The 24,476-nt window shown below is 42.9% G+C and overlaps 1 protein-coding gene across 1 annotated transcript in view; it reads right to left on the bottom strand.

Annotated features, from left to right (window-relative positions):
* The window catches only part of rad50 (RAD50 homolog, double strand break repair protein), a gene marked incomplete at its 3' end in the record, with an annotated part of 40,294 nt that extends 16,828 nt beyond the window's left edge, over window positions 1-23,466 (bottom strand). Inside the window, exons 1-18 of the mRNA XM_080854953.1 lie at window positions 23,418-23,466; window positions 22,014-22,168; window positions 21,518-21,601; window positions 20,580-20,731; window positions 18,548-18,733; window positions 17,921-18,125; window positions 17,512-17,640; window positions 16,745-16,910; window positions 16,221-16,414; window positions 15,675-15,881; window positions 15,299-15,481; window positions 14,415-14,572; window positions 14,036-14,211; window positions 8,168-8,411; window positions 5,672-5,861; window positions 4,742-4,868; window positions 4,043-4,236; window positions 3,453-3,563 (exon numbers count right to left, since the gene is read on the bottom strand). Coding sequence (XP_080711079.1) covers window positions 3,453-3,563; window positions 4,043-4,236; window positions 4,742-4,868; window positions 5,672-5,861; window positions 8,168-8,411; window positions 14,036-14,211; window positions 14,415-14,572; window positions 15,299-15,481; window positions 15,675-15,881; window positions 16,221-16,414; window positions 16,745-16,910; window positions 17,512-17,640; window positions 17,921-18,125; window positions 18,548-18,733; window positions 20,580-20,731; window positions 21,518-21,601; window positions 22,014-22,142 — 2,835 coding nt within the window. The 5' untranslated portion in view covers window positions 22,143-22,168; window positions 23,418-23,466. The remainder of the gene's footprint in view (window positions 1-3,452; window positions 3,564-4,042; window positions 4,237-4,741; window positions 4,869-5,671; window positions 5,862-8,167; window positions 8,412-14,035; window positions 14,212-14,414; window positions 14,573-15,298; window positions 15,482-15,674; window positions 15,882-16,220; window positions 16,415-16,744; window positions 16,911-17,511; window positions 17,641-17,920; window positions 18,126-18,547; window positions 18,734-20,579; window positions 20,732-21,517; window positions 21,602-22,013; window positions 22,169-23,417) is intronic.
* Between the last annotated feature and the right edge of the window lie 1,010 nt (window positions 23,467-24,476).

The raw sequence follows: 24,476 nt of genomic DNA, 5'->3' as shown, positions 1-24,476 counted from the left end.
TGTCAGTAATTTATAGAATAAAACTTTACTTTAACTCATACCAATAAATAGTAAAACCAGAGAAACTGATAATTTTGAAGTGGTCTCTTAATTTTTTCCGCGGCTGTATATGCAGTCTGGCTACAGCCCCTGATGTGGCCAAGGCCAATGAGTTCTATCACTTCTACAACAGGTTTGACTCAGCAGCCTCATCATCATCAGCTCTCCCGTTCTCCCCCCCCCCACTTCTCCTCCAGCAGCAGCCAGCCCTCTCCCTTCACCAGCTCCTCCTTACAGGTACAGCCCTAACATCACGGATGAACCCCCTCCCCCTCCAATCCTCCCCCCGTGCCACAGATGAGGTTAAGGTGGAGCTGAAGAAATTGAGCGCAGGAAAGGCGGCTGGCGCGGATGAAGTGTGCCCAAGGCTGCTAAAGGTCTGTGCTGATCAACTGGCCGAGCCCCTTCAAGAGCTCTTCAACCTGAGCCTACAGTCAGGGAGGGTCCCGGTTCTGTGGAAAACGTCATGTCTCGTGCCGGTACCCAAGACTGGACGCCCGGCCGTGCTCAACGACTACAGACCGGTGGCCCTCACATCTCACGTCATGAAGACACTTGAGCGGCTGGTTCTTCGTCACCGGAGACCTCGGACTGAACATGCACTTGACCCCCTGCAGTTCAGGTACAGGGAGAGAGTAGGAGTGGATGATGCTATCCTCCAATTGCTTCACCGGGCCTACTCCTACCTGGATGAGCCGGGAAGTCAAGTGAGGATTTTGTTCTTTGACTTTTCGAGCGCTTTTAACACCATCCATCCTCTCCTACTTGGAGAAAAGCTTGAAAGGATGGGGGTGGATCCCTTCTTTACTTCCTGGATTATGGACTATTTAACAGGACGGGCGCAGTTTGTCAGACTGGGGAGCTGTGCATCTGACATAGTTGTGAGTAGCACTGGGGCTCCGCAGGGGACTGGCTCCGTTCCTGTTCATCCTCTACACATCTGACTTCATCTACAATTCTGAGACCTGTCACGTCCAAAAATACTCTGACGACACGGCTATAGTGGCGTGTGTGAGGGAGGAGCAGGAGGGGGAGTACAGGGAACTGTCGAGAGCCTTCGGCGACTGGAGTGACAGGAACGGCCTACTCCTAAACACCAGCAAGACCAAGGAGTTGGTCATAGACTTTCGTAGGTCTAAGCCACATCTGAAGCCTATTAACATTCAGGGCAAGGACATCACGGTGGTGCAGACCTAAGTTCCTGGGGGTGCATCTAGACGACAAGCTGAACTGGTCAGCTAACACAGGTGCAACATATAAAAAGGGACAGAGCAGGTTGTTCTTCCTGAGGAAACTCAGGTCCTTTGATGTATGTAAAGAGATGCTGTGCATGTTTTACCAATCTGTTATGGCGAGCGTGCTCTTTTTTGCTGCAGTCTGCTGGGGAGGCAACACATCTAAGAGGGACACTGGGCGGCTGGACAAACTAGTCAGAAAGGCGAGCTCAGTGGTGGGGCAGAACCTGGACTCACTGGGGACTGTGGTAGAGAGACGGATGCGGGGCAAGCTCTTGGCCATCATGGGCAATGTTAATCACCCCCTCCACCATGTCCTGGCAGGACAGTCCAGCAGCCTCCGTAGCGGGCGGCTAAACACGATAGGATCAAGGACTGAGCGACATAGGAGGTAATTCGTCCCAGCTACCAATAACCTTTAATTATTATGCACTTTACACCATACATCCTTGCTGTTAGAAGCGTTAAGCATAACAGTTCGCGATTAGCCATACAACCAAGCAACCTACAAGAAAATATACAGTCCCTTACTCAATAACAAGGGCTTCATGTCAGATCAGAAAATTCAACGATTTTGTTAGTGCCATTTTATTGCCAGATTTAGTTTATCTCAAGAGTGCAATGAGGGAGGGGTTTAGATTGGACTAACTTAAACTAAACCTGGATGCATTGTAATGTTCCAACAATTATGAGACATTTCCTGAGGTATATCTGCTCTGGAAAAGAAAGATCAGTAGGTAGCAGAGGAAGGGTTGTATAGGGGTTGTTTGCTATTTCACTCATTCACTCATACACTCATCTATACAGTATACAGTATAGATGAGTGTATGAGTGAATGAGTGAAATAGCAATCAACAGTGCTCTGCAATGTCAATGTATAGCTTTAGAGTTGACACTCTCACCACATATGCAATTAAATAATTTAATATTTAGTGGCAAGAATGTCTGTTTTTTAATAAAAGTTTTTGGTTATTTATGTAAACATTCTGTTTATGGTGTGTGCAGCATTCTAGAAATTTATATAAAAGAACATTAATGTAAAAAAACCCGTTTGTGCTCTTTTTTCACCCCTTATCCAATAAGAATCGATAAGAGAATCGATAAGGAATCGAACCGATAAGCAGGAATCGATAAGGAACCGGAATCGTTAAAATCGTAAAGGTTCTCATCCCTAGTTCTCAGACATCCCAAGTCTCCCGGAAGTTCCGGGAGTCTCCCGCATATTGATAACGACTCCCGGATGCCCGCAAATTACGTAAAATCTCCCGGAATCTAGAGCGAGCGAGCAAGACCGTGCACACGAGACAGACGTGCTCCAAACCGCGTTAGAATCTGTGTATCGCGCGCACGATAGAGAGGGAGAGGGACCTAGTGACTGTGCGTGTGTGAGGCAGTGTGCGTGTGTGCCTCAGGAGCATCCTGATTGGCCTGTTTCGGTAAGTCAACCAATCAATTTTCAGTGGGCGCGGGCTTTTATCTCTTCTCCCGAACAGAATTGATCAGTTCAGTGTATCTAGGAACAGGAGCACTATGGCACAGGGAGGGTGTCCCCAAAAAAGAAAATATTAGACATTTTACAACACTATATATACTATATATACCAACTATACAAAGGTGTACCCCTGTGGGTTAAATGACTGTAAAAGACATGTTGAGGTGAGTTCAACAAGTTTCATTTCATGTGCATATTATTCATGTCGGCTAGTTGCCAGGGCTACATGAAAACAACAATTCAAATGAGCCATTTTAATCTTGATTAATCTAGATTAATTCCAAGATTACAGTGAGATTAATCTAGATTAAAAAAATGAATCTATGCCCACCACTAGTCTGTATATATTGTTTGTAATTATTGTAAATATGTGAGAGCTGCAAGATCCCAGAATTTCCCCACGGAATGAATAAAGTATTTATCTATCTATCTATCTTATATCTCTCTATCTATCTATCGTGAGTTTATGAGTGTATATGTGTGAAAGAGAGCTTCAAAGAAAGCTTGTAGTATTTTTTGTATGCATGTGTGTGTGAGGTGATACAACTGTGAGGCACACCTTTTCCTGACCCTCGTTCTGCCAATGTGTGTGTGTGTGTGTGTGTGTGTGTGTGTGTGTGTGTGTGTGTGTGTGTGTGTGTGTGTGTGGGTATGTGTGTGTGAGGTGATGAGACTGTGAGGCACACCTTCTCCTGGCCCTCGTTCTGCCTCTGTGAACGACGAGCCATCAGCTCTTGCTTCTCCTGCTGCAGCTTCTCCAGAGTGGTAGCCAGTGGGGACACCTGCTCCCTGGCTTCCTGTGACCAAACACACACACACACACACACACAAACAGAGACACACACACACAAACAAAATGTATCACAGTACAAGCACATTAGTCTATGTATTAGGAGTTGTGGAGCATCTGCGGGTATACGTCTGTTCAATAATACTTTCCACTCCCATCTGCCTGTGTTCTGACACGTTTGTGTGTATGTGTACTGTGCAATATGGGAGGATCGAAACTAGTGATGGACCAACACACATAAATATCAATTGTTGGTCAAACTATGGGTGAAATCATCTTTTTCTAATACGTTATGTCATACAAAAATATTGGTTCAACAGTTTCTTTGTTCAGGACCTGTAAACAATTACAGAGATTAAATAATAATTTAAATGTAATAATACTCATAAACATATACCACTTACTCCTTTAACTACTACTATTATTGATTTATCCTATAATTATATTACTTAGACTATTACACCTTTTTTTGCTACAGTTTCATACTTTGATTTCTCTGGTGAGGGCCTGGATCTCAGTGGTGAAGTCCACACACTGCTCCTCCAGCTGCTTCTGTTTCTGCATGTTGCTGCTGATCTGCAGCTTCTCTGCCCTGATCTCGTTCACGTTACTCTTCAGATTGTGAAGCTGCTCCTGCTGGTCCTGGATCAGCCTGCGTTTCAGCTCCATCTTACTCGATGCTTTGGTGAGACAAAGGAACAAGAGAGAAACTTTGGTTCACGGAACTCTTTGACACTCTCAGGGGCCAAAGGGTAGCTATTATGATTCCCATCCTAAGAAGTAACCCTTGGGGTCTTACACCTTGTCAAATCTCTAAAAACATTTTCCAATTTTAAAACTTCAAATGCGATTCAATAACAACTTGACAGATGCCTTCAGTTCTGAGGACGGCCTCATCTGGATGGACAGTCTTTCTGTATGTCTGTTTCGCAAAACTTCCATGACTCTTTCCAAAACTAAAAAATATCTACACTAACATCACTCCATACCTGTAAAACATTTCAAAAAGCACTGACTTCGCCAGATTTTCAAGATCATTTTAGCTGAACTTAAACTAATAAAAGATTCACAGAAATCAGAGAAGACAAACCAAAGACCAAAGAAACCAAAGACAAAAACCAGAAGCAGATTGAATCTAGATGGTCAGGTGCAAAGCCAGCGACAGGAGTGGACTGCTGGCCTTACTGGTGTCCAGCCGATGCTGGGTCTCCTGTTTCTCCTGGGAGACCTGCTGCATGGTGCGGCTAAGGTCCACTCCCTGGAGCTTGGCAGCGTGCTGAGCTATCTTTCTTTCCACATCCTTCAGGTCCATCTGCAAACCAGTGAAACGATTTACAGTCAAATGCACACTCCAGAAGGGACCACATATAAGAACATCAATATCACACATTCATCACATATTTTAAAAAAAAGAAACACAAAGTACTTTTTCACATATGGAATCTGCTCCAGAAATTACCTGATTCCTTTTGTCACACTGCACTACCTTGATAAACATCCTTGGACTGACAGAAAAGGGAGCTTTTATGTTGCTCCTCAAGAGGTTTCATGACTTAGGCTCTTTTAAGTACCTTGAGACAATAATCATTGCTAATTGTGTTGTGTAAATTGACAGTGCATGGGGAGTAGATGTAATTAAACTAGAACTGTAACTACATTTCGCAGTGGCTTGCAGGTAGTTAAACTACATTCAATTTTGTATAGTGATTCAAGTGTTTAAATGTTCACCTTTTTTGTGTAGTTAACTGCTGAAACTACAAACATGTTTGGGCCATAATAGGAAAGGAAGGTTATTTTTTTAACTCTACTATTTTACCACCTCCTCTCTACTCTATTTGACCAGAACCACCTCCTTTTTCTTCTACCCTAACCGCTGTGAAGGCATGGCCCAGGCAATGCATCATTAGGCAGCCACCACCACACACTTGACCTTTGTGCATGTGCACAATGTATTTTCATGTACATTGGATCATTTTTTTTTTTTTTTTTAAACAAAGCAGTTTTAACACATTTTTCTGAGTAGCTTTAGTTAACCAAACTGTTATACTTGCATGCAAATGTTAATTTGTTATCTAAAAAGCCACACACTGCTTAACGTACTGCTCCGTTACTCACCAGGTAGCGGTCCATTAGAGAGATGTCGGACTGGCATGCCTTAGCTGTGTCGTCTTTGGACATGAGCAGGGAAAGCTGCGTCTCCTGCTCTTCGATGTCCCCCTTAAGGCGCTCAACATCCCGGTTGATGCTCTGGAGTTTGTTCCGTAGAGTGGGAAACTCCTTCTCCTGCAGGTCTACGATGGACTGCCTGAGTAGACGTGAGAATGCAGAGACGTTGCAGACTAGACCGTAGGTCAAGACAAACATGTTTGTAAAGCCATCATGATTCTCCATACATTTTTGTGAATTGATTATAAACAATGATATGCTAATTATAAAAAAATAAAAGATGACAACCTCACACTTTGCACAAACAGGAAGTTTAGAGAGGAGTATAACAATGATGAAAGGGAGTACATATAATGAACAAACTTGAGTAACCGCTGAAAAGGATTAAAAATGAAATATAGATCAAGAGTATCATCACTGCATAATTGGATAGTCTGCCTATTGCGGCTTTACAAATGGTTTGTTGAAATTCCAGTTTAGTCTTTCTACCTGAATCAAACCCAATCCCTAAATGAAACCATAAATTAAAGTTAATAGAGTTTCAATAGACTCAAGTTAATAGAGTTTCAATAGAAAGTTTGTTTATAATCTGAGCATCTGTAGATCTATAGGGGACCTTCCAATTAAAGTGTGACGCAATTGTTTCTATACCATTTATTGATTTTTTTAATAGTGAGGGTTAGTGAACTAGACATCGTAAACTGTTATAAATAGCCCTGTTAAATCAAACAATTAAGAGTAAATTATAGTGCAAGGAGTTCCCCAGTCCCTCAGGTCAATTATCTGCCTTTTAATGTTTCCTTTTGAAGCCAAGGTAGTGCACGCCCAAGGAGAGAGCTTCCCGGAAACACATTTCCTCTCAATGAAGAGCATTTGTTTCAAGGAAGCTAGCTTCGACGAAAGACACCAGGTCTATATTTAAGTGCCTTCGTGGCTTTAATGACCTATCTAGAATCTTCCATTTCTTTTTCTGAAACCAAGCCTTGGTTGACTTTAAGGTATGCTTGGGATCATTGTCCTGTTTGCAAGTTCAAAGTTGAAGGAACAGTGGCTACACTGCCTGGACGTGGCAGAAAGAGGAAGCTATCAGCGGCTGCCACCAGATTTCTGAGGAGGCAAGTGTTCAAAAACCTGACTGCAAAACACCAGCAGCAAGATTTGGTGGCAGCAGGCACTGAGGTTTCAGTATGCACAGTAAGGCGCATACTAAAAACTGAAGGGTTCCATGCCCGAACTCCATGACGCACACCACTACTGACCCAAAAGCACTAGAAAAGTCAGCTCCAATATGCTGAAAACCATATAAATAAGCCACCAAAGTTTTGAAATTCTGTTCGGTGGAGCGATGAGACAAAACTGGAACTTTTTGGGCCTATGGAAGAAGAATGAACAAAAGAACACCCTGCCTACAGTGAAGCATGGCGGTGGCTCAGTGATGCTTTGGGGCTGCTTTGCTGCCTCTGGCACTGGAAACCTGCAGCGTGTGGAGGGCACAATGGATTCAGTCAAGTATCAGGAAATCTTAGGAAAAAACATCATGCCATCTGTGATGAAGCTGAAGCTTGGGCGTCATTGGACGTTCCAACCTGACAATGATACCAAGCATACCTTAAAGTCAACCAAGGCTTGGTTTCAAAAGAAGAAATGGAAGATTCTAGAGTGGCCATCACAGTCGCCTGACTTGAACCCCATCAAAAATGTCTGGTGGGATGTGAAGAAGGCAGTTGCAAAACGCACACCAAAGAATATTACTGAACTGGAGGCCATTGCCCATAAGGAATGGGCTAAGATTTCTCAGGAACGCTGTCAGAAGCTGGTGTCTAGCTATGCATCACGTTTGCAGCAGGTTATAACAGCAAAAGGGTGCTCTACTAAGTAATGAAGATGCTTGTCATGAAGGGGTTGAATAATTTTGACACTGCAGTAAATTCATGTAAGTCATTAAAAGTAGCATTTTGTGTTGAATTTGGATAAAACCCTTTTAATATTAGTTTCATTAAACTACTTCAACAATTCTTGTGTAGTTTGTGTATTGCAAACAGCTGAGAAATTGTATATTTTGCCAATAAACCTAATAGGCGGTTGAATAATTTTGATTGCAACTGTACACACACAGCAAGTGATGAAATAGCTATGCCATCTGGTGGCGACACTGTAACTGCTCAGGAGGTGACTTTTGGTTAACACAGTCTACTGTCCACCATATTCCAAACTATTTGTATAAAATGACAGCCTAACTCAATCTAACACAAATACAATTGATTAACCCTTTGTGGAAAATACCCATTGGTTATGAAGGTAAACTGTAAGCCAAGGCAACATTTCATACTAGAGGCAATTCAATGTGCTTTACACAAATAAAGGTAGAAGGAACAACCAAAGTTAAGATAAAGACAAGAGAAAAGATATAGGTAATGTAAAAAATTATTGACTGCTCACTCCTACCTGACGGGCTTCAGGGCAATCATCTCGTCGCGCCTCTGCTCCCTCTTCTTCAGGTCCTGCTCGGTGTTCCTGAGCTTGTCAGGCACCAGGCGCAGCTTGGACTGCATGTCGTTGACCACCTCCTGCAGGTCATTGTCGGAGGGGAAGATGCGCTGGCACACGGGGCAGCAGGGCTCAGCCTCCTCGGGCTGGGTCAGCTGGCTAATGAATTGAGAGTAAACGGCCGTGGCACCCGCCAGCATGGCTGCCCGCCCAAACACACACACACACACACACACAGATTTGAAATCACACTTACACATTCACAAGAATGTGCAGATAGACTCAAACAAACAAACAAACAGAATATACAGATAATACAGATGCTCCGATCAGGTTTTTTGGTGCCGATCACTGAAATCAGTATCTGCCGATCTGATAATACCGATCTCGATCACGGTGTTGATTGAAGCATTCTATTTAGCATTCTGTGTAGCATTATTTTTTTAATTAATTATTCTCAATAACATTGGTATTGTATTCTTAGTATTTACATTATGAGTGTATCATGAATTGACAACCATCAGTTGTATTGCAGGGAACGTGCAACATTCCAGTGTAGAAGCTCTCTCGCTTACCATAAAATGTGTAAATAATAATAAATATTAAAATAATAATAAAATATGAAACTTTAAATGAAAATCACAACAACAGAATCACATGTGCAACATTCCACTCGCTCAAGGCTCTCAAGAGAACTTTGAGTTTATACAGTAGCTTTCCTGTGGAAAAATAATAATACAAACTTAACTGCAACAGAAACAGGCTATAGCCAAATATCCAATATGTTTCAAGTCAGACAGTTTCAAGTCGATTTGCCTGCATTTAGGTAGCCTGGATACCAGCCTGAACGGGAAGTTCAGTCTGGCTCTTCGACCGTTGGGGAAGAATTTTTCCAGGTCGAAAACAGTACAGCCAATCAAAGTGCCAGGGCGGGCTTTATACGATGATGGACAGATGATCAAGTGGTAGATTCAAAATCCAACAAAGATGGCGCCGTCTCGTGAGCCTGTTAGTGGGAAATATTTTATCTGAATTAAGCTATCTACACAACTTTTTTAATGTCTAAATTGACTCGGTTAGTTGTGTATGTGCAACACGAATGTTGCAGAATATTGTTGGTCTTAACTAAAGCTCTCTAGACCATTATTTTTAGGTTATTGCTAACGCTTACACCAAAAATCCATTGAAACACATAGTAGCTAGCTAGCCTCGCTGCTAAACGTACAGTAGAACGTGATCAAGCATATCTCACAGATATTAACGGCGCATTCATTTTGAAAGAGGAACAGAGAAACGCGATTAAGGCATTTGTCGATTGAAAAGATGTTTTTGCCGTCCTTCCTACGGGATCTGGTAAAAGTTGAATGTATTAGATGGTCATACTACGTTGCTCTGATTAGTTCTAGGTATCCAATTGAGCGAAGAGGCATTTTCTTTCCTAGTTCGTTGAAACACGCCCCATAATCACAGCTCAATGGAGCAGACTCAGACTCATATTCTGACTAGAATTATGAGTATGACATCGTCAGGCTAGCATTTAGGAGGAGATAAGACAAAATAAAGATTCCTTATATCTTCCTTATATCTTATTACTATTATTTTTCAATGACAAAATCAACAGTGCAACTGATGCTCGGAAACTATTTTCCACCTTCAAAACTCTGCTCTACCCTCCTCCTCCCCCAGCTACTAACCTCACAGCCGATAACTTTGCTTCCTTCTTCACAGAGAAAGTGGCAGCCATTGGGAAACAATTCGACCAACTGTCTTCCCCCCCTAAGGGCGCTACCATCAATAACTCATCTTTTCCCTCCTTCACCCCCCTCACTGAGAGTGAGGTCTCCAAAATCCTAGCAGGTAGCCGTCCAACTACATGCCCGCTGGACCCTATCCCATCTCTCGATCCCACTCAGGTGGAAAACTACCGACCGGTCTCACTTCTCACTCTCCTATCTAAAACACTTGAGAGGGCAGCCTCCAAACAGGTCACAGAGTTCCTGTCAACAAACAATCTCCTCGATCCAAACCAGTCTGGATTCAAAAGCGGTCACTCCACCGAAACAGCCCTGCTATCTGTGACAGAGGCTTTAAAAACAGCTAGAGCAGCAGCTCAATCCTCAGTTCTTGTCCTTCTTGACCTATCAGCTGCGTTTGATACAGTCAACCACCGCATTCTTCTGTCCATACTATCAAGTATGGGCATCTCAGGCAAGGCGCACTCCTGGTTTGAATCGTACCTCTCTGGGCGCTCATTCAAGGTGTCATGGCAAGGTCATCTATCTGTACCCCACCACCTCACCACTGGGGTGCCCCAGGGGTCTGTAATGGGACCACTTCTCTTTGCCATCTACACCACCTCGCTGGGCCCCATCATCCGCTCGCATGGTTTTTCCTACCACTGTTATGCCGATGATACTCAACTGGTTCTGTCCTTCCCTCCTGAGGACAACACTGTTTCGGCACGGATCTCAGACTGTCTTGCTGATATATCCACATGGATGAAAAACCACCACCTTCAGCTGAACCTGGCCAAAACAGAACTGATGGTCTTCCCAGCCAAACAGTTCATCCACCACAACATCAAGACTGACTCTTTATCTCTGGCTCCATCCAAAACAGCAAGAAACCTCGGGGTCATTATTGACGACCAACTAACCTTCACAGCCCACATTGCCTCTGTCGCGAGGTCATGCCGCTTTGCGCTTTACAACATCCGCAAAATCAGGCCGTACCTAACCCAGTATGCCACCCAGCTCCTGGTGCAAACCTTGGTGGGTTCCCGCCTCGACTACTGCAACGCCCTCCCAACGGGCCTGCCGGCATGCGTGGTAAAACCACTACAGATGATCTAGAACGCAGCGGCGCGCCTGGTGTTCAACCAACCAAAGAGGGCACCCCGCTACTCACTGAGCTCCACTGGCTGCCAGTAGCTGCTCGCATCAAATTCAAGTCACTTATGCTTGCCTACAAAGTGCTTACTGGGTCTGCTCCCACCTACCTAAATGCTCTTGTAAGGGTAAATGTCACACCCAGGACGCTGCGCTCATCCAGTGAGCGTCGTCTGGCACTGCCCCCAGTGCAAGCAAGGCAATCCAGACTATTTTCAGTTGTAGTTCCACGTTGGTGGAACGACCTGCCTAGCACTACCAGAGCAGGAGCGTCCCTCCCTACCTTTAAGAAACTCTTGAAGACCCAAATCTTCAAAGAGCACCTCTCTTCCTAAACTGGCACCTTGGCTCAACCTGCACTTAAGCAGCAACAAGCCCGCACTTCTTTTTTTTATTCTTTCTATGATGTTTTATAAGCAATATTTATTGTTACACCAGGTTTTTTAATGCTCTTAGCTTGATTGTTCTCCCTTGTACGTCGCTTTGGACAAAAGCGTCTGCTAAATGACTAAATGTAAATGTAAATGTAAATGTATTATGCTTTATATCTTATTCCTCAGTCCCAATACTATACTTACTTCACCCTAGCACTTTGCCCTTCCCTGTTTGGCGTTCACGTGAAGGTGTCACAATTCTTTAGACCGAAGGGGAAGTGTTGTTCAACCCTTCAAACAACCCTTTCAAACGTAATGCTATCAGAGGCAGACTACGGCTGAAGGGAAAGATTACATTTCCCAGGATGCCTTGCGAACACCTTGGTAACCGACTGACTCCAAACATTTTGACGAAAGATGGCTGCCAGTACAGAAAAATAAGTTTACAAATGTAAGTATATCTTCGCAAATAACTATTACAAAAAATGTGAAACACATCGGGATATCTGGCTGATCATTATGCAAAATAATATTCCTTACAGTTGAGTAGAATATGATGCAAGAAATAAAATCGCTATTTCACATTATTTTCAAATGAACGTCTGTCTATGCTGCTGAGAGTAGCCAAGTAACGTTAACGTTGTCCCATTTCGCAGGTAAAGATTTCAATCCCTTAACACTTCTCAATCCGTTGTGCACTCCCCAGTGATGGGGCACTTCAATTAAGTAGTAGGGTGAAGGGTAGATAACTGGGGCAGGGCCAAAAGGTCATCTGATCGGTCATGTTTGATCGGCCGTTTTGAGAACGCCAATCAAAACCGATAATGGGAATATCTGCCGATACCGATCAGCGCCGATCGGAGCATCCCTAACAGATAACGTTCTTACTTTTCCACACACTGTCTCTTTTACATACTCACACACACATAGTGAAGGGACCGGCTATTTATTATTCATAGTTAATAATGATATGCCATAGTCAATAATTTCATCTTATTTATACCTAGTATAAATAAGATTTTATTTGTACTTTTCTAGAATGCCAGCATTTCTTGGGTGAATTTGCTTGGGCTTGACCTGGGGGGAAGGTGTGAGACTGCTCTCACCCTCCCCCTCCAGGTAGAGACAAAGGGGCCTTCTCCCACTGGCCTATTTTGAAAAGATGGTAACACCCATTAACATTATGTATATAACAGCCTTTCTCACATGGGATAATCAGATAAGCTAAGGTGAAGCGCTGTGAGTGAGTGTGTGACTTCAAGCCTCTGTCTCCAATGGTAACCACCATTGTTCACGAATAAACATGGATCATGACTGACAAATCCATGACTGAGTCTTCCAATATATGGTAGTAAATTAAATACCATCAGATGGAGGTTCTGGACCGAGAGATACATTCTTGTATTTGCTGATTCGAGTTTGCTGTAAGATGTCTCTTCACCCCGGGTTGACACAACACTTTGGTAAGTACACTTACTTAATCTTGGGAAAATTTAGGCCTTAGATTTGAGTCATTTCCAACAGGCAACCCCTGTGTGGAGATTAACAAATTTGAGCTTCCTTGAAGCTCCATATTCGAGTGTTCTGCCAGAAATTGGAGTAGTTCTCCCATGTTCTGAAAGACACCCCACGGACTTACTAAAAGTTTCATTCAGGCTCTAAAAAAAGTCTTCACAGGCATTTGGGGCAACACAGTCTGAGCTGGTTGCACATTTGTTCCACAAATCTAGGTTTGCTGCTCAGATATGATTTCCCAAGAGAATTTAAGTCTTGTGGTCAGAACTGGTGTTTGAAAAATCTGCAGCATTTAAAGTTTAAGAAATTATTCTAAGTAAATTTGTACATTGTTTACATTAAATTGTGAGATAATTTCTTGGATATTGCTGAGATTTCAGCTCTGCTGTAAGAGTCCTACAACACCCTGGGTTTTTGACACAACATTTGGTGAGTACTTTAATTAATTTGCTTTGGGAATAATATGATAGCAAGGTCCTGTATAAAGACAGAAGAGCTTGAGGTCCAGTGAGACTCAAGGGGGTAGTTTAATGCCAATCGCTGCCGGAGCTGATGGTTTGGCATACTACAATAGACTACAATACTCCCGGTATTAGGTCTCCAAGGGGTTATAATGTTGTGATCAAAAACGGGTGTTGTGCAAACAGGAAAAACAGCATTATTTTAAATTTAAGGTGATTTGTACATTGTTACATTAAATTGTGGAAACTCAGTTCTTGGATTTGACCAGTCATGTTTCAAGACATAAGATTCTCTAAATCCAGATTTCACAATGCTTTTGATTAAGTCAGAGTTTAGACTGCTAAATGTTACACTGTGTCTATTCACAAAATGTTTACACACATCTTTCACACTCACACTATAGACAAGCACAGCCAGGCTCAGCCACACATCACACACAGTTTCTTTGAGTTTGTTCTGCCATCTGCAAATCCGTCACTAGTCATCTATATACAGTTTAGGGCTGGAGGTCCCTATCTTGCGTGTTAAGGGAAGTCAATGGAAGTGGTGCCACTGCTTTCAGCCAGGCAATGGTCGAGCTGGTGTACCTCTCTGCTTGGAGCTCTTCTCAATGTCCTCCTGGAGCTTGTTGAGATCGGCCTGCAGGTCCTGGCTGCCGCAGACGCTGAAGAGCTTATCCTCGTAGCTGGCCAGCTGCTGCTCCTTCTGCCGGAGCTCAGCCGCACAGTGACTCTTGTTCTGCTCTCCGGACGCCAGCTCCTTGCTGCACAGCACAGGCAGGTATGCTTTAAGTAACGGCAGCTAGCCCACTTACACAACCAGGTATGCTCTAAGAGACAGCAGCTAGCGGACTTTCACAATCAGGTATGCTTAAAGTTACGCCAGCTAACACACTTTCACAATCAGGTATGCTTTAAGTGACGCCAGCTAGCTTACACACACACACACACACACACACACAATTACTTGAGTTTGGCCAGTTTCTCTCGGGTGGAGTTGGTCTCCCTGGAGTTAGAGAAGATCCAGTCCTCCAGCTCTCTCTTGCTAGGGAAGTGTCCCATTAGGGCCACCAGGTCCTCGCTGTGCCTGGCTTTGATCTTCCTCACCTGCTCCTCCTTATCCACCTGTCGTAAGACACACAGGGCCCTAATTTCACCGACGGCCACACGGCTGGCAACAAGCCAGGCATGGCCACGCGTTACCTGAAGCTAATTTAACACCTTAACAAAATAATTTTGTCTCACACAGTCATGGGAGTTCCATGAAGGGATGTGTACCTCCAAAGCAACACCGTTTCTTAGGAAACTTCTAAATGATTTAATGTCAGGCAGACCTCCTGCACATGAACCTCCATCTCCTTGAATCATTGTGATTGGCTGATAAAAAAAATACTTAATTGCCACATCCACCAATTACCCAGCCCCTTTTATGCTTGATTGTGCCCTGCCTTGTGTCAATGAAATAAGCAAACAGAGGTACCCCTGCCTATTCTCACTGTGCGGTTACTGCTGTGCAAAGCCCATTTGCGGTGCCTATAGAGAAACCCAGACATAAGACTGTGCTTGAGCAAAACATATTATTCTCCAGATCACAGCAACAGCAATGCCACTCGCCTATCTGTGAGTTTGATGAGCATGACATTAAATTATGTTATCAACAACAACTGATTAGCCTAGCTGTGATAGTTTTATAACATCACCTTTTTACTGTCAGTACCACTGTATAGAAGTTACCTGCACTGTAGTGACAACTGGGAACATATACACCAACCCAGTCATGAGGAGTTAGGATATAAAATATGATAAATTGTAAAAAACTAAAACGCAAAACCCAAAGAGTGCTGGGCCCACCTTGTCTTTCTTGAGCATGTCCATCTGAGTGCGAGCGGTGGTGTGTGTGTTGAGGCTACTCATCTCCAGGTCCAGCTGCCTCTGCTTACGGTCCAGCTCCACCTTCTCCCTCTGCAGCTCCTCCAGCTCCGCACGCATGCTGTCCACAGAGGAGTTACGCACCGCACTGTCCAGCTCATGCTCCTGATACACACATGTGTGACACACACACACACACACACACAGGGATGAATGTGTGTCCATAGAAACACACACACACACACACACACACACACACACAAAAATATCATCAGATCCGTGCATCAGTACATATCCATATATCACTGTAAAAAGACACTCAGCGAAAATGCAGTCATCTGACTCCACTAGGCCTCACCGCTTTGGCCAGCTGGGCCTCCAGGTCGTGCAGGCGTCCAGACGAGCCCTCCAGCCGCTGCAGATCCTGATTGACGACGCGAAGCTCCTGCTGCTTCTTGCTCTGGAGGTCTCGCTTCAGCTCGATGGTGCGCTCCAGGCCTGTGCGCTTGTCCCGGATCTCGTCCAGACTCTGCTGCTTCTGGGCCTCCCGCTCCTGCAGATCCCTCTGGAGTAGAGATTAGCACACATGGGGTCACACACTCCAGTGGTTCATTTTACGATAAATACAGTAAAAATGAATGCCCGCAGGTCAGACAAGCCCAGATTCCTGTGGATGCTTGGATTAGTATGTGGTATGGGACGCTAGCGCTTGTGACACAACTTTCCCCTTAAATATGAATTAATAAATTATTAATATTATTAATCTAACATAGTACTATAAGAAAAATTATAAAATTTTAGACAAAATACCAGCAATAAAGTCATAACATGTTGTATTTATATACTTCATATCATGCTAATTAAAAATAAAAGTTTGAGTATTGCAGGGATCTCTCAACTTTACCATGGCCTGTCTGAGGGCTTCGGTCTCTTGCTCCTGCCTTTCCTCCACCTGCTGGTAGAAGCTCTGGATCTGCTGCCTGCTGAAGGGCGCTCGCTCGTAGCCCTCCAGCTCAAGCGTCGAGGCCATAGAGCGCACCTGGGCGTCGCGGTTCTTCAAGCTCTGGGCCTGTCGGTCAGCCTCCAGCTGGAGACGACCTTGGAGGAGAGAAACACAGAGAAACGGTGAAAAAAATAAAACAATGTCATCATGACAACTTCCCTTAATAGTTTACAACAACAAAACAACTGTAAGATAAAAAATACAAATACATCTTATTTTTATTGTGCTTTTAAGTTAAAAGTTCATAAATTGCTGGAGTTAACAATACTTTAAAGTGAAGTATATAGTATAATAGCACCGAGTTGCTGCTAATCCCACTTCTAAATAACAACACATAGTGTTGGGCCAAAGATGCTCTAACTGAGACAGAAACTGAGTCTATTGCGTCTAGCCTACATGTGAAACACATGGAAGTGTTGAAGTACCCTGCTCCACCAGCAACTCTGATTTGGCGTTGGTGAGCCTCTGGCACTCGCGTCCGGCGCGGTGCAGCTCCTTCTCCTGCTCCACCAGCCGACGTTCCTTATCCTTCACCAGCCGCTGGTGATTCTCATACATGTCCTGCAGCTCACTGTCTGACCCTTGGAAAACCTGCACACACACACACACACACACACACACGTACAGACACACACATGCAGGCACATATACACACACACACACACACACACGTACACACACACAGGCACATACACACACACACACACACACACACATAAACGTACACACACACATGCAGGCACATATACACATACACGTACACACACATGCATACATGCACACGTACACACACACATGCAGGCACATATACACACACACACACACACGTACACACACATGCAGGCACATATACACACACATACACGTACACACACATGCATACATGCACACATACACACACACACCGTGAAGAGTTACAGAGGGAAGCATACACACACACACTTACACACACACACACACACACACACACACACACACACACACAAATACATAAACACACACAGTCTACCACTCATATAACTAAATGAGTACATTGTAAATTATGGGTGCACAATATTTCTTCAAACAACTTGAATCATTGATGAACACAACTCATGCATGACCAAACTGGTATAAAACAGCAGGCAGAACTGAGAGGTAACAGGTGTAGCCTCGACAGATGCTGGCTCAATTGGATTTGCAGTAACGTTACCTGCTCCATCTTCTCCTCCAGCTCTCGGTTGTCCTCCTCCATCTGTTTCTTCCTGCTCTCCAGGGCCTTGATGTTGTTATCGAGAGCCATCACATTGCCCAGCTTATCATCAATCTCCAGCAGTTGGTTCTGAGGGGAAATTTAACACATGATGGTAAGTTTAATCAGACCAATCAATCATTTTAATATTGCACCGCAGGCAGCCTAGGACCAGACAGACGCTAGTGTAACCAAGAATTTAAAAAAGGACAGTATACCTCAAGTCAAACAAAACAGTGGGGGAAGACTCTAAATACTCAGGTACCTAGCATTACAGGAGAGGGCCCAGAAAAAAAAGGTGGCATAAAATCAAGAGACTGTAGAAAAAGGCAGGAGTCATCTCTCATGTTCTCGAGTTCAGACTTTTCACCTCCAGAGGAGTGATCTGGTTGGCGATGCGCTCCACGCTGTCTACCGACGTGGCCAGTTGCTCCTCCTTGCTGGCCAGCAGGTCACGGATCTCTTGAGCCTTGTCCTTGTTCAACTTCAGGTACTTGAGCTCGGTCTCGCACTCGCGGACCACAGATGCCTGCTTCTGACGCAGCTGCTTCACTGCATCCAGCACCTTTATGTACCTGCAGGAGGAGCAAGGGCACATTTACCATTTGGGGTTCAGGTAATACAAAAATAAAAATAAACTGGACTTACATGCACAACTATCAGATATGCCTGTTTACATTTCTTTTAACATTCATCAAAATAAGTATTTTCTTAGCAATTCTACAACTATTCAAAAACTATTCTACAACTTCTGTTCTTTCTCTCTACCCCTGTTCTACCAGCACTTTGTGTTTGTACTTCGCAATTAAAGTAATTGATGTTTGAAAATCAGCAGGTCTTAGATATACACCAGGGTAATGATGCCACCAGGGGAAGAGACCTCAAGCTAGTTTAAACACAAAAGTGTACATGGGCATATGGGCTGATGCATGTATACAATCCAGACATTGAGAGTGAAACTTTTGGGTTGAGTCAGCTGATTACACAGATTGTGTACTTTGTGGCTGCGAATATGTCATCAAACTTCTGCTTCAGGGCTTTTCCTTCGCTGAGTGGCCAGTTGGCGTCCTCTTGGTGGCAGAAAATGACATTGTTGAGGATGGCCTTGGAGACGCCGAGCCCGGCGATCATCTCACGGTCAATTTCTGCGCACTTTGAGCTGATGCTGACTTTTTCTCCATGTCTGAGGAGGATGAACAGAAATCACAAAGGTGAATGGAATAACAAAGAAAGATAGCGCTGAACGATTTGAAGTACATATCTTATTGTGTAAATCTGTTGTGAAGCAGATTTGTTGCTTGTAGTTATAGCCTACAAACAAGACTATTATAAATACAATGGCACAAGGCGAAATTAATCTTTCATATAGTTTATTGGTCAACAGCATCTGAATGAATGCAGAATTTGAATGTTTTTTTGGCCTAGCAGAACTGTCCCCAGCGAAGTAAACAAGGCCTACTTATCCAGTTCTCAGGTTGCTGGCATAGCATTACCCTTACGTTACATAAACAAACCTAGAGTGAAAGGGCGTATGCCTGGAGGACGAGCTGAGGTTTTGGTGGAGATAAGAACCGAGAGATAGGAAGTGTTAAAGGAAACAGAATATGCAGTAGATTCTATTCTAAATGTTTTAACACACAGCTCAAATGTTTTAAGTTTCAGCCATCATTTTAGGTGTATCGAACTTGTGACAAACATGTGAACTAAAAAATGTCCAGTCTTTGTTCACCTTGCAATTAGTTGTGGTGTACTTGAGAAATTGTAGTGTACATCATTTGTTAAACATTCTCAAACACAATTTAATTTTAAAGTTGTAGGCATCATTTAGGCATAAATATAGAGATGAATACTACAGAGACTTTCCAAACATAGCTTAAATTGTATGACATAGCTTGTCGCTCAGTGGAGGGCATTTTTCACCACCAACACGCATGTGTAAACCTAAGGGAAGCACAGGGCTAGGCTACATTCGTGGTTCGGAATAATGACCACTGGAAACAACACTGGACAATATAAGCTATGTTCGGAAATTCAACTTACTCACTCTATGGTCCATTTTATCAGCCATTTTGTACTGATATTCAAATTAAACTGTAATTCTATTCACTGTAAAATTCTGACATGCACTGCAAATTGAAGTGTATACTACAAAGCTCATTTTGTCCTGATTGGTTGGTAATTAATGAGTTTGTTTTGTTTTTCGGTACTCATAGCAGCCATAAAGATGTGATTTGACTTTCCTTTCTCTCAAAGCAAGATTTTTACTGATGGTTGCCTGAACCTGAGCAGAAGTAATCCTGATCCCCTGCTTTAAGTACATACACACTCTTTCACCAAACTGACAATGTCCAGTCCATATTACAGTAATATGTGTATCAAATACGCCCTTCCATTTAGTGCTCAAGAAGCAACATTGGAACATGAACGTGTGTTGTGGTTGAGTCCCAACCACTTTCTTTGTTTCCATTGACAGAGACAAGGACTTATTTTAGCTTGCACATACTGGACATAAGCTTGAGATATGTGAGGGGAATTTTGCTGATAGAAAGTATAATGGACTTTATTATACGGATCCTTAGAATGTGGCAAAAAATTCCATTGATTTGAATGGGCCACCCCAACGTTGGGAGGTCTGATTTTCTTTATAATGGCCACTGCAAAAAATGTATGACCGCTTCCATTGGCAACAGGTTTTGTGCTTCTAATTCACATCATTCTGCAAGTAGTTTATTCACGTAATGTAACGGAAATTCAGTGTAACTTGAAGTCAGCAAGTAATAGGTTGCTATAAAGTTATATTTGTATGAAGAAGAACTATCAAAACAGCAACAAAATCATTAAAATTATTTTTGAGGAACGTATTTTATTGTTCTGGCAGGTAACCATATTATAAGTGGGACAATGTATAGTCTACCGGTCAATGTCAGAAAATACAAGAACAGGACCCCCGACACTAAGCGTCCTATATAATGAGGGACCACACCATTAACCAGAAAACAAAACAAGAGCCGTGACTGCAGTTCACTCACTTCATCCTGGTGATGACGCCCTCCAGGGTCTTGAACTCAACCTTCTTTCGTTTCTGCGAGCACATCATGGACCGCTGCACCGCCACAAAGTCACCATTCATGTCCCGGAACTGCAGACGGATCTGAGCACGTACATCAGTCTCCTGGGCATCCTACAGCACAGGGTCAAGGGTCAATAACACAGGACTAAACCTGAGCACGCACATCAGTCTCCTGGGCATCCTACAGCACAGGGTCAATAGCACAGGATTAAACCTGAGCAAGCACATCAGTCTCCTGGGCATCCTACAGCACAGGGTCAATAACACAGGAATAGTGTAAATCCCACATGAATCCTCTAGGCTATAGAAATCACATTTGAAATGTCTGCCCATTTCTGATTTTACCCCACATTGACTGTATGGTTTGCGGTACTTACATGGACATTTTTTCATTGGCAGTTGCTATTAAGTATCTCTTCCATTTTTATCTATTATTAGCATTATTGATTTAAAGGTTCAGTGTGTAGTTTTTAGTGGCATCTGGTGGTGAAGTTGCTGAATTGCAACCAGTTGGATACCCTTCCCCTTACAAGCGTGTGCGAGTACCTACGATGGCCTTCAAATGCCATAAAAATGCAAAAAGCCCTATCTCGAGCAAGTGTTTTGGTTTGTCCCTTCTGGGCTTCTGTAGAAACATGGCGGTTCCTGTGGAATAGAGCCCGCTCCCTATGTAGATACGATGGGCTCATTCTAAGATAACGAAAACACAACGATTCGTGGTTACAGGTAATTTATACACTAATGAAAACTAGATTATGAATTCTATATTTAATTTCTAATAATAGATGCCACTAAAAACTAGACACTGTACCTTTAAAAAGTAAAAAAGAAATACTTTCTACATATTATATAGCCCAGGGAACGGCTTCTCTAAGGTTTATTCAACGGTCACCTTACCTTGGGATCGTGAACAAAATTTGCACCTGTGGCTCCTGGTGGAAAGTTTCCCGAGGTGATGTACTTCAGACACTCGATGATGGTCTAAGGAACAATGTGTTTGTGAAATATGGTTTTAGACCTGATGACTACATATAAGGAATTGAGGGGATATGGGTTATTGATTGGTCAATACCACAATAGGGTGTTTAAGCAGCCCTGAACTTTATGTGGAGGGTTTAGTAGGCAAGTTAGCCAAGTATACAGTGGAAATACAAAGGATATAAGCTAAGTAATACTACATCAAGAATACTCAGACATGTCAACAATACAAGACCCCACTGTATCAGGGTCTTACAAATGTTTCCATAGTGAACCTCAGCATACCCATGCTGAAAAAAGATCAGCGTGTATGCACAATTAGCATGCACAATTTGCATGCACAAATTTGAAAATATATTTTCACAACAATCTGTAAGATGCAAGACACACTCCAAACACCCTGGGGGAAACGCACCGTTTTGCCTGCTCCGTTGGGTCCTACCAGCACGGTCATGGGCGTGAAAAACGTGATCACCTGCTTGTCTTTGTCCTGCACTCCAAAGCTCCTGATTCCCAGGATACTCATCTTCTCAATCTTGGACATCTTGGACTTCCTTCGGCCCTAAACGGCTGGGATTTGTGCATATGGTCACAAAATCACAACTTTTCACACCTCCACCTGCAATACTAACAGAAGGCTAATACACCCCATATTTAATGCTCTGTTACTTATAAGGTTAAATCATACATTCATTATGTCATATGATTTCCATAACATTTAATGCATGGAATAATTACTTGGAAATGCGTATTGGTAGCCTATCTGATCACTACACACAAATTGCAAGTTTTAGCTAGTGTTTTGTTAAACACAACTTACATAAGAGTCAGTAATTTGGCAATGTACTGGTGCCTTTGCACCTAGCCCATCACCTGTGTGCTGAAATTTAGTCCAATGCCTGACTTTGGACTTCTAAGCTGCTGATTGGTGTGGCTGGTTTAAGAGGTGATTTGCTCTGAATGCTTCTCGTGTCGATTATTGGGCCAGGCCGATTCTTACTAAAGATATGGTTGATCACAGTAAAACCTTACTGAACATATAAAACCATACTCTTATGGTAGTTTTTTAAGTATGGGTCATGGTATTGATACAACATTGCCAACGAATTTACTGGGACAGTATGCGATATCTGCATAGACTAAAAGTGAGGAACAAATAACGCTGTCCTCGCGTCGCTTACACTTGTGGTTCCTTGCGTGGTTGAGCATACATTAGTCAGGGTTTCGGTTTGTTCAGTGAACAAATTTAATATTTGTCAAAGTTCCAGGAAGCGTCACCCAAGAGAGACAACTTAAACCACCACTCTATCATGTTGAGTGACTAAGGTGAAAACACGTGGTGTGTCAAGTAAGTCTTTCTTCTGTCTTTAGAGTTCTACTAGACTGACTCAATTTAAATAAGACGCTACGTTCACTGAATTGAATCTCACGTAAGGTTAGCAAGCTATCTAAGCTTGATATGTTAGCAATTGAAAACCGACAACTTACTTTGCTCAGTTAGCAAAACACAAGTCTTAACGTCTTCGCTAACATGGGATTTCCGAAATAATGGAAGTTATGGGAGCAGCTTAGCCATTTACTGGACTGAACATCGATTCATTGATTTGTTAGCCAAAACACCGCCAGCTTCCAAAATTGTCTGCATTGACTTTAGTGACAACTAGCTAGCTGAGTAGCATTTAGCTTCAGTATGGCTGCAGAATCCTTATCCTGTAGTAACTTGCATTAAATATTTCGTATAGGCCTACACATACGTAAAAGCAACATGCCGAGTCGGAAATGTGTGTGTGTGTGTTTTTCGTTGTTGTTGATAGCCTACCCGCTATGGACTGCAGGCAAGAATTTCCGGAACTGATGTACTACTTGGCGCGTACTGAGTACAGGCTATAGGACTTTGGTATAGTGCCGGGAAACATTGCGCAAGCGTATAAATGGGGGGCGGTATGAATTAACCTTGGTGGCAAAGTTGGGAGAGAGTGCTTTTGCAGATTGAAGCTTGGTCATCTTAAGGTAACTTTGACACAACACCCGTATCCATCATTCATGCCGTGTGATTCTATTCTACAGCCTACAATAAAACACTGCTGAGCTCCCGTGAAGCTTGAGAGGGTAGGTTGCAATTAAGCCTGTGAATCAGGTAAAAAGACAACCTTTAATAGAAAATCCCAAACTGATCGAAAACCTTATACAATTGATCCACAATTAATTAACTATCGAGTTATCATTTTTAAAACACTGGCTGAAGATCCATCCCTACAATTTAGTATCATGATATTCAATAGACTGAGCCTAAGCCTTTCTAGCATCACTGAAGACAGGACTAGTGTGAGTCATTTTGGTGTCACTTTCTTAAATGCAACCTCCTGCTCCTCTTATCATACTGTTAACCATCCATCCCAAAGTTTAGGTCTTGCAAAGACACCAGAGGCTCAACATGCTGAGACACTTTGTGGTTCTTCTGGTGCTTGTGCATTTTTCAAAAGCTGATGACACAATTAAAGAAATACTTTCCCATCTAACGGACCTTCTCAACCAGCAGCATTTCCTCACCTTTGTGAGTAAGCAATTTTGTATAGTTATTATGACTAAGGATTGAGTGCAAGTATTCAGAATACCAATGTTATACAATGTAAAGATATGATACCAATGTTATGTATTTCATATAATGTGTTTCAATCTTAGACCTTCTGCATACAGTTCCAACAAGGTTTTATCAGGACTGGGTGACACATCATTTTTGTCCCATGTCTGTAGGTGTTAGAGAGTCCCTGCTACCCTGGCACAAGAATCCACTGGAATGTGGTAATTGGTGACTTACATGGCAGTTTCAAGACATAATCTAAGTGTTTAGACAAAATAATGACACTTGACATTAGAT

Source organism: Sprattus sprattus, assembly GCF_963457725.1.
Source record: "Sprattus sprattus genome assembly, chromosome: 1".
Lineage (NCBI taxonomy): Eukaryota > Metazoa > Chordata > Actinopteri > Clupeiformes > Clupeidae > Sprattus > Sprattus sprattus.
Note: the sequence above shows the minus strand (reverse complement) of the source record. Positions and strands in the feature narration are given on the sequence as shown.